The sequence below is a fragment of the Telopea speciosissima genome, chromosome 9 (genome assembly GCF_018873765.1).
Source record: "Telopea speciosissima isolate NSW1024214 ecotype Mountain lineage chromosome 9, Tspe_v1, whole genome shotgun sequence".
NCBI classification, from domain to species: domain Eukaryota; kingdom Viridiplantae; phylum Streptophyta; class Magnoliopsida; order Proteales; family Proteaceae; genus Telopea; species Telopea speciosissima.
In genome coordinates this window covers 14,335,690-14,346,243 of record NC_057924.1, presented here as the reverse complement: position 1 = coordinate 14,346,243, position 10,554 = coordinate 14,335,690, and the positions used below count along the sequence as shown (strand labels likewise).

At 40.0% G+C, this 10,554-nt stretch overlaps 1 protein-coding gene, 2 non-coding genes and 1 pseudogene across 4 annotated transcripts; 1 reads left to right on the top strand and 3 right to left on the bottom strand.

The window, feature by feature from the left end:
- Positions 1–2,251: 2,251 nt before the first annotated feature.
- TRNAF-GAA lies at positions 2,252–2,324 on the bottom strand. Its single transcript has one exon. It is a non-coding gene; the product is annotated as a tRNA-Phe (tRNA).
- Positions 2,325–2,330: 6 nt separating this feature from the next.
- TRNAG-GCC lies at positions 2,331–2,401 on the bottom strand. The gene has a single exon. It is a non-coding gene; the product is annotated as a tRNA-Gly (tRNA).
- Positions 2,402–3,127: 726 nt separating this feature from the next.
- Positions 3,128–5,358, bottom strand: LOC122639688 (L-type lectin-domain containing receptor kinase VII.1-like). Of its 2 annotated transcripts, XM_043832583.1 has the most exons (2): positions 4,820–4,962; positions 3,128–4,781 (listed from the first exon to the last, which is right to left on the bottom strand). In XM_043832583.1, the coding sequence occupies exons 1-2, from the start codon at positions 4,959–4,961 to the stop codon at positions 3,259–3,261; spliced, it is 1,665 nt and encodes a 554-aa protein (XP_043688518.1). In that variant the 5' UTR covers position 4,962; the 3' UTR covers positions 3,128–3,258. The 2 variants fall into 2 exon arrangements, with proteins under 2 accessions (XP_043688518.1, XP_043688517.1); XM_043832582.1 differs by having other exon boundaries at positions 3,128–5,358.
- A 640-nt stretch (positions 5,359–5,998) lies between these two features.
- Positions 5,999–6,849, top strand: LOC122639689 (annotated as a pseudogene).
- The last annotated feature ends 3,705 nt before the right edge of the window (positions 6,850–10,554 follow it).

Below are 10,554 nucleotides of genomic sequence, written 5' to 3'. Positions count from 1 at the left end.
CTGAAGCTAAACGGTTTCTGAATATCATGGTTGTTGGGTTTCCTGGGTTTCCTATCATCGAGGATTTGCAACGATGAGTCGGAAAATTTAACGTTGGTGTTCAATTAGGAGGTAAAGGTAACGATTGCAAAGAAAGGGAAGAAAAAAATGAGGGTAAAAATGTCATCAACCACAGTGAAGTGAAAGGAAAACGCTATTTTGGTTAGTTTTGTAATGTCGATCTTTATAATGGTTAATATGGTTAAAGGAAAGTTTGACCGGTTACTTTTGTAATGTGAAACCCAATTGTTGCTAATCTTGTAATTTTCCCTAAATATATTAACTTTTTCAATATCCTTTAAATGCTTTATCAGGCTGTATAAAAACCTGAATGTTGTTTCAGATTCTTTGATAAACATTTTTATGTCCAATTTCAGATTGTTTGGTAAACATTATTAGGTCCAAGTAAAAAACAAAACTTTTTATTTTAAATGTTTTTTTTTTTTTTGTTTTTTTTTGGATACCTTGAATGATGTGAACCTGAGTCAACAATCCCTAAGCTGTCAAATTCAAAGAGACCAAGATACCAATACATGTTTGCATAATGAACCTGGTCTGTGTTGGCCCAGAATCAGATGATTGATTAGGATCAAAGCCCAAAAGCCACTTGAGCTGTTTTTTGACTTCTCTAACATTAAAGATTGAGTAGAAATTTAGAAATCTTGAGAATTAGTTAAGGGGAAAGTTATGGGAGAAGTTTTCATACATGGCCATGTAAGCATGCACGGTCGTGTCTCCTCTCACAAAGAGTTAGAAAAGTTTCCCCCATTAGTTAATTCATTCCATGTTAAGTATGTTAACATGATTGTTGTCTCTTGAATCATTGTTTTTTGTATAGAGAATTGGATACACCTATGAGTTTATGCATAAATTAATGAATACATATGATTGGTGCTTGTTTTCTATTTTTCGAAGACAGATTAGTAACAATTGAGGCATTTCCTGATTTAGTATGGTTTTTATTTCAATTTCATGGGGTGATTTCTATTTCGGAAATTGTTTGGTTTGATCTTTGCATCTGATTTCAATGAAATAGAAATCAAATGGTATAGAATTCTGAAATAGGTGAGGAGATGTTTCAATTTTGAAATTGAAATTGATTTTACTCTTGCTCTTTAATGAGCACATGGTTAATTTGATGTGCAAAGTAGTAATTTCATATTTTGATAGCAATGAGGTGTCCGTTTGCTTCCCTTGCTTGATACGACACCTTGGTCGTGGATTCTTATTCCTACTCTTATACATATATCTTCTCATTCCAACGGAGTTCAAAGCTCTGGCTGATTCTAACATTTTACCCTTCTTACATTATTTTGCTAATACTGCCATGTGGAAACAATGGCCGGGGGGGGGGGGGGGGGGGGGGGGGGGGGGGGGGGGGGGGGGGGGGGGGGGGGGGGGGGGGGGGGGGGGGGGGGGGGGGGGGGGGGGGGGGGGGGGGGGGGGGGGGGGGGGGGGGGGGGGGGGGGGCGGTGGGGGGCCCCGGGGCCCCTCGCGGTTGTCTGTTTTCCATGGAAATGATGTAATTATGAACTCTTAGTCTATCTATTTGATTTTATTAATTAAAAAAAATAGTAATTTCATGATAAAAATAAAACATCACCCTTTTTCTTCTCCTTATCATCTCACCACCACCACCATCTCCTTGCCACCACGTCACCATTGGCCCATTGCCACCACCGTCACCACCATCGTCGCCCCCATCACCCCACCCACCACCACCCACTTCACCATCGCCACCACCACCACTATCACCATCTCCACCACCACCCCCTTTCTGGCCCCATCATCCACCCTGCCTTTGCACTGCCATTTTCACCCTCTTTCAAAGAAATATAGAGAATTTATTCTCAGAAATTGAACTACCAAATGGATTTCTTATTCTTGAAATATTTTAAATTGATGCAATTCAAACAATTTCAATTTCTTGACCAAAAATCTATTTGTTGGTTATTTTATTTTATTTCAAAATTGAAATAGAAATCATACCAAATCTAGCCTTTAGATATACTAGATAGGGTTAGTTGCATCAAAATCAAAATAGTTCCGTTAAGCTATGGGATGAAAGAAGCATAGGTGTCTTACCAAAAAAACAAAATCCTAGGGAATACGTTTGGTGAGTACACACACCAATATGAGTTAATAATATAAAAAGAGAAACAATGCACACGTTAAAAATGAGTAGACTTATTAAATATATAAAAAGAAAATGTGCGGTGAGCGTGGATCGAACACGCGACCTTCAGATCTTCAGTCTGACGCTCTCCCAACTGAGCTATCCCCGCAGAACTTGCACCAGCCGGGAATCGAACCCGGGTCTGTACCGTGGCAGGGTACTATTCTACCACTAGACCACTAGTACTTGTTCTTATTATTATTGTTTGCACACAATATTAATTAAATCTGTTAAAACTATGTTTAATCTTTACCTAACCAGAAACATATTCCATTAGTGGTGGCCTACGAAAGCAAGGATGTTGTCACCTAAATGGACATAATTCACAAGTGAGGGTAGTTATTGATGGCTCCCTTTGGTTGCAAGTAAAAGAAAGGGAAGGAAAATGAGATTTTGTTTTAAAAAAGAAAACTTTTTGTAACCATTGGTTATGTGAGCTAGTTAGATCTCTTAAAGTAATTATAAAAGAAAAACCATTTAAGAGGATGTACGAGTACATTGATAGCATGGAAAAAAATTTCTCATTTGATAATTATACTCTGGGTAGGCTACACGTTGTGGGATGAAATCTCCCACACCATGCTAATGGGAGCATAGGAGGGATGTTGCACGGTACACGTAAATAAGAGAGTCTACATGTCAAGAAGGAGAGACAATATTAAAGGGTTGTTGTATACAATAGTAATGTGTAAAGCGTTTTACTTTATACATTTTTATTTTTTTATTTTTTGAAATATTTTGAAATTAATTATACAAACATTATAATTTTATGTCCTTCCCTTCATTCCCTTCCAACCAGACAATTTAATGAAAAGAAAGAGAAGAAATATTAGAAGAATAAGAACACACAAATCCAATTTGATGGGGAAAAAAAAATTTGAGAACAAATATTGAAAAGAATAAGAAATCAAATACACATGTATCACTACACCCCCTTCTCATTGCAATTAGTTACATCTCTCATTTGATTTGTGTATGTACATTTAAAACTATCCTAATATCTTTCTTTTTCTTAAATCTGTATTAATACTTGATTAACACAATCATCTACCTTCCACAATCACATCGGAGTCAGAAAGAGATGCCGTCGACGACGAGAGCAATTGTCGAATCTCTTCAAAGGTAGGGTGTCTCCCAAGGCTAGAACCATGACTCCTATACTTAGAAGACATGGATTTAGACTTCATCTTCTCAAGCATATACACATCAGGTCCTTCCCTTTCTTCAACTTCAAGAGAATTAAGATCAAGATTCACCTCACTCTTTCCCTCCAACACCTTCACTACTTGTCTCATAGTGGGCCGGGCTTGTGGATCAGGGTAAGCACAAAGCAAGCCCAAATGAAACACTTGCTCTACCAAATCATCATCAAGCCCACCCTTAGCCCTTAACCGCTCATCCACCGCACACAAGAGCTCTCCACGCTCAAGCAACTCCCACAACCAATCTACCAAAACTGGCTTCCCTTCCTCTACAGGTCTTCTACCGCACATCACTTCCAGAATCAAAATTCCAAAACCAAACACATCTGTCTCTGCAGAAGCTTTGCCTGTGCGAACCACTTCAGGTGCCAAGTAACCCACAGTGCCAACAACACGAGTAGTGTTCGCAGCTTCGCCATGGCTGTGCATTCGAGCAAGACCGAAATCACCTATCTTTCCATTCATGTCTCTGTCTAGCAATACATTGCTTGCTTTAATGTCTCTGTGAAGAACTCTAGCTTCCCAACCTTCGTGTAGGTATAACACACCTGAAGCTACATCTTTCAGAACTCTTAATCTATCATCCCAACCCAACATCAAATTCTCATCACATTCGAAAACCCATTTGTCTAAGCTTCCATTTTCCATGTAATCGTAGATGAGGATTAAGCTACACTTATCTTTCTTGCACCAACCTCGCAATCCAACCAGATTCCTGTGCTTCAATCGCCCCAAGCTTGAAACCTCTGCTAAAAACTCTCTAACTCCGTGTTCTGTTTCATGGGAAATTCGCTTCACAGCGACCTCTGTTCCTCCTGAGAGAACCCCTTTGTAGACCTTGCCGTTCCCTCCGATCCCAATTAGATTCTCATCTGAGAACCCCTTTGTCGCAGTGTAGATCTCCTGGTGACTAATCCGGTGTGGCCAATACTCCAATTCCCAATCTTCCATGGCTTCTCTGTCCCTCTGTTTCTTTCGATTCCTCCTAACCAAAAACAGAGCGATTCCTGCAATAGAAGCTAGTACAGCAATGGACACCACGGTAATCGCAGCGATGAACCATTTGGACCTAAAAATACAGCTTTTCGGGGGAACAAAAGACGGCAAATTCCGAGTGTTCAAGGCATCGCCAATGGAGAAATTTGAATTACTGAAGCTCCACGCTAGAATTCTATGTGATTCGACTAGAACTCCAGTAGCTGCCGTGAACCCAACATACATTTCATCGAGAAGAACATCGGAGAGATTGAGGGGAGTAGAAATCAGAGGCTTTCGAGGCCTTTTTGTTCCAGCGCGGGCCATGGTGACATTGAGCTGAGAATCGGAGTAATCAATCCAGACTTGATAATTTACACCATTGTTCAAGGTGAGACCTTTGAAGGAGGAGGTGCCATGGATGTCTTCCCAGTAACCGGCGGTTTGAGCGGTGGAGGATCTGAGGGAGTTGAGATCGACGCCGACATGGTTGTTGTCGATATCACTGAACTCTTGGTTCTGGAAGACATCAAATTCGATTCCCAAAACGTGGTTGTTGGCATCGCCATCGTTGGTCCAGTTAAAGAGGCCGAGATGTTGAGAAGAGCTAACACCGTCGATACCTGTGCGTGGGGAGAAGATGAAGACGAAGCCATGGCCAGGTTGGAAGTTGGGGACTGGAGCGATGGAGAAGATAAAAGATGTGAAAAAGGGACGAAGGAGAGAGGAGTTGGGGTATGTTCTGGTGGGGATCTTGGAAGGGTAGAGAGCTCTGCCAATGGAGAGATTGGTGTCTTTGGTGAGAGTAAGGATGTGAGATTCTAGGGTTGCGTTGCCGTAAATTAACAGATCCGAAGAATTGAAGCCGTTAAAGATGAATTCGACGGCGGACACCGATGTGATGAAAAGGGTTACTACTAACCCATGTAGGAGGTGAAACCAAATCGCCATTTTCAGGCACTGCAAGCTCCTTCCAGTAGATCTCAGGAAATCATGGCCTTAAACCTCTCTCAAACCCAATTTCCTTTTACCTACAAAAAATGGAAGAAACGACAACCCACGAAAAGTTCTAGATCGACAGTCTCTAATAAGAGAGCAAAAAATTTTAAGAATTTGATTTTTTTTCACGATTTTGTGATGCTAAATACTCAATCAAAGTCGAAACAGAGCAGACTACAGAAGCTCAATAATCCTTTATCAAAAAAGAAAAAAAGAAGCTCAATAATAATCCATGGCGGCAGAGCTCCGTCATAAAGATTTGGGTAAAGTACACGTACCCCCTTAGAATACACCCAATATTCCTCGTACCTCTAAGCGATTTAATATTCTAAATACCATCTTTCAATATTCCACGTACCACTCCTGTTTTACATCACAAATGTCATTTAAATCCACACAAGGTATTAAATGCTATAAAATATCAAACTACCATTCTTTTATCTCTTTTAAAATTTGAAAAGACCTAATTACCCTGTTCTAATTACTAAAATTTAAAAAAACTAAAATACCTTTATCTTCCCCAAATCATCATCTTGTTTTACATACCCACCACCACAACCATCGCCACCACCACCCCCCATCATTAAACTTTGTATTAAATGCAACCGCTGTGGATACCCACCCACCTCCCAAGGAAAAAAAAAAAAAAAAAAACCTCTCCGGCTCCGCTAATGTGTCTCACTCTTCTCACAGAGATGAAACTCTGCATCTCACACCCTGCGGCAAAATGTCCAGCAGCGCTTCTGCCGGTGCCACCACCGGCAGCGGTAACGGTGGCGGTAGTGGAAGTTCCAGTTACTTCCTTAGGAACCTCACAAGCCTGGGTCTTGGCTACACTATTGCCATCGCTTTAGGGTTTCTTGTCCTCCTCTCCACTGTCCTCCTTGCCTCCTACGTCTGCTGCCGCGCCCGTTCCCGTTCTCGTTCTTCAAACCCAAGTAGCTCCGACTCTAACTCTGACTCCTCAATTGTTAACGGTGTTATCCTCCCTCGCATTATCTTCGTTGCCGAAGACGACGACGGCGGCGGAGACGAGGAGAATGGTGTTGGGCTCGATCAAATGGTCATCAATTCGTACCCAAAGTTCCCGTTCTGCAAGCCGAGGGATCGTGGGAGTGGAGATTCCATGTGTTTGATATGTCTTTGTGATTACAAGGACGGGGAGATGCTGAGGATGATGCCCGATTGTCGACATTCTTTCATCTCTGTTGCATAGATGCTTGGTTGAGGCTTAATGCTTCTTGCCCTGTTTGTCGCAATTCTCCGTTACCCACTCCGTTATCGACCCCACTGTCGGAGCTCATGCCGTTGTCGCAGTATCCAGGGGATAGGAGGAGGTGATGCTTTGTCCCCGCCCTGCTTTATTTTGTTTTTTTTTTTTGCACTTTTCTGTAAATTTTGACTTAGCAAAGTTCTTGGGCTGTTACAAAGATTGAAGCTGTTTTTTGGTTTCTTTCATATGTTTTCTGGGGCTAGTTTGATATTATAGTTATCTGAGGCAATGGGTAGCAATGTATTTTGCTTTTAGGAGAGGAGGGGAGGGGAGAGAGTGACGTGGGGCTTCACGGTGGGATGGTGATGGTGTTAATGGTGGTGGTGGTGGTGGTGGTGGTGGTTATGTAAAACAAGATGATGATTTGGGGAAGATGAAGGCATTTTAATCTTTTCAAATTTTAACAAACAAGTCAGGGCAATTCGGTCTTTTCAAATTTTAGAATAGTTTGGTCATTTTATAGCATTTAATATCTAGTGTGGACTTAAATGACATTTAGAGGTGTAAAACAGGGGCAGTACGTAAAATGTTAAACTGTTTAGGAGGTACGAGGAATATTAAGTGCATTCTAGAGGGGTGCGTGTATTTTACCCTAAAGATTTTCACTGTTGCTGTGAAACTAATTTTTCCTGTCGGCAATAATTCTTCAAAAATTCCAAATCCAAAAACTAATAATTCGAGTTTCCTCTTATCATGGGCATTCCAGTAATAAAAACTTGTAGATTGACCCTTTTTAATTAATATGATTATTATTTTTTTTTTCATGTGTGGGCCATTTGTGGTACCTTCGTGGAAGCAATATATAAGAAGGGTTGTTCAATTCAAATTGGGATTTGTTCTTCATTCGTAACATGACGTAGAAAAGAATGACCCATTTCAGTCCATTGGAAAAGGACTTGTGTTTACTGTTCTTGGACAAACACTTAAGCCCCCTTATTAGATTAAAAAGGAAAAAACTTTCTAAAAAATCACCTGGAGTGTACACGCACACGTCCTAGTGTGCGCTGGAGAGGGATCCAGATCCGTTCTGAATATGGTTTTACTAATGTGTAAGTTTGGCCTTGATAGCCCGAGCCTATCCTGATCCCAAACAGGGCATGGGTTGAGATGGCCTTGAGGGTAGGTTAGGGTTGAGAATTTCTGTCCCTGAGTCACGGTCGGGCCGAGTTAGGGTTGAGGTCTCGGGCTGAGCCCAGCCCTACACAACCCGACCTTGTCTTATTTTTCCTGGTCTTTCTTCTTTTTTATGTCTTTTTCTTTTTCTTCTTCTTCCTAGCCTGGCCAGACCATGCATCTCCCTTCCCACCATGGTCAGCCCGGCCTGATCCTAAAGGCGGGTCAAGGTTGGATTTTTCTTGGCCCTGACCAGTTAAGGAAGCTCAAGATTAGGTTGGGGTTTTAAAAAACTTGGCCCAATCTGATCCTATTGCAACCCTAATGCTGAAGCAAAATAGCACAACCACATTGAAGGGACTTGTAATCTATAACGTACCATCTAATACTCATCTCTTGATTCATCTCATGGATTAGTAAGTGTTGGGTTCCATATAGGAGGCAGAAATAATAATTTCTCATCCAATGCAAATAATCCAAGACTTACAGATACTTGATAGTTGACATCCTCCCGTTAACAGCTAGCTTTTAAAGATGAGTTAGAACCATGACAAAGGCCAAGATTCAAAAAGAGTCATGCCATTGGAACACGATGTATCTCCATAAAATCGAAAAAAAATATCTTAATAAGTCCCACGTGAATGGGGAGATGGAAAAGATCAGAAGGACTTTTGAACTAGCTTGGAATTATTAATTATTGTTTTTACATGAATTACGAGAGAGAGAGAGAGAAATGGTTTAGAGACGTCAAATGTTAGACCAGTACGGCTGTACCCTTTCCTTCCATGAAATCCATCCTCATCCTCTGATCCAGAAAGAGTTTTTATATTCTTTGATTTTTTTGTTTCGTGGAAAGTCTACCTACACCCTTTAACTGAGGCGACAAACCAATCTTTTAATTAAGAGTTTAAGAGTTGTTGAGAAGTAGATATCCATCTTTTTCCCATTGCTCGTTTATTTTGACTTTGACTTTTCCTTCTCTTCCTTGGTTTTTCATTATTTTTTGGATCGTGATCCTCTATGGCGTCTTGTCTGTAGCGGCCTATGTGATCCAGACTGAGCCCCACGTGCAATATCCGTCATATTTGTACCTAAACACCTTACCCGAGCAGGGGGGATAAGATAGACATTATGCATGGTACTTTGTCTGGACCGCATAGGCCACTATGAGCAGGGCGTTGTAGAAGATCTGTATTGTTATTTTTCCCCTCATAGTAAAAAAAGGTTTTTCTTTCACTAGCTATTTTTAAGAAGGGTCTCTAAAAAGAGTTACACAAGGGGAGAGAGGGGGTGGAGGACTAAACTCTAAAGAGGAACGTGTCCCACGTGAAGTTGACACAAGAAAGAAGTAAAGAAAACCGACCTAGTAATATCTCATATATTTGACCAATATTTGGAATAATTGAAATTTTACAAAATATTTTGGTTTCGAAACAAAAAAATGAAATCAGATGCTACACATGGGTTTTGTCATGTTTCGGTTGAAATTTCAAAGTTTTTGACGAAGTTTCAATCTTGGATTTCGGTATTATTTCGATCAAACCCTTTGTATAAAATGTATAGTTTCTATCGAAATTTCTCGATTTTGATGTAATTTTGATCATGTTTCAAGTTTTTGTATCGTTTCGTTAATTTTGACTCAAAAAAAAAAAAGGAAACTTCCAAGAAATCTTAGTTTTGATAATTTTTGACCAAATAACTTCTATATCTTTGTAATAAATCATATATAACATGTGATAATTATGAAAGGAAAGAAGAATGTAGCTAAGTTGCATAGTCCCTATACCAACGAGGTCAATGAGAGAAGTGTAGGGGTGTTGCTTAGATACTTTGGCTGTAGGGGTCAAGCAATCAACCAACGTTCTTTTTCCTTTGTGTATACAACATCGTATAACCTAAGGTCCAAAACCAAACTATCCTTTTTTTTATTGTTTTTTGTAATTTAAGAATACTTAAATAGTTCAAAATAGAGTTTCTAGAAGTTTTAGGAACTAATTTGACCATTTGTGCCTCAAAACCATCCATTGAAAACAGCAACCAAAACCTTTCAATTTTCGACCGAAAATTTGCAATTTCACAAAACATTTCCCGATCGAAACCAGACTCAACCAAAATCATGACCTTGATATTGACAAATCTCATTCAGATTTTTAGCTTCTAGAATTCAAGGTAGGGTTCCACCTAAAAGAAAAAGGGGAGGGTGGAAGGATTCAAATCACAGTATTGGCATCAGTATCGGTCCAGCCAGGGTTACTAACCAGTATACATCCTAATTAAAGAGCCCCATCAACAGCAAAATTTTGTCCCCTCGACATAAATTATATATCTTTCATGAATGACCAATCACTTTCTCAATAAATCCATTTTTCTGCGAATATTTCTCGACATTATTATGCCACTTTTTTGTGTGGTGGGTAACTAAAATCAGCAACTTGGCACCACGAGTGTTGCTTTCTTATTCCAAGACCAAAAAAAAAATTAGGGAGTCCAGCTAATACAAGGTGAGGTGTGGACAAAAAAAGAAACTGGAAATGGCAGTTCCATGGATTATGTTATTAGTAATAAGTGACGACAGAAGACTTGTTGATGAGCTTGACACCAAATTCAAACCCCCTTTGCTTGAAGAATTTAGAGAAATCTTCAAAACCCCAGGAAGGAAGACAAGAGATAACATTTAATACCCGTTGAATATCCCAATCTGTGTACATGAGAACTCTTTGTTTCGCTTATTCTTCACTTTCCCAAAGTCAAAACTGTTAACTTGACAATCTTGTCCA

Excerpts from the sequence above, each read along its gene's own strand:
- LOC122639688 (XM_043832582.1), bottom strand. The coding sequence starts at position 5,343 with ATGGCGATTTGGTTTCACCTCCTACATGGGTTAGTAGTAACCCTTTTC.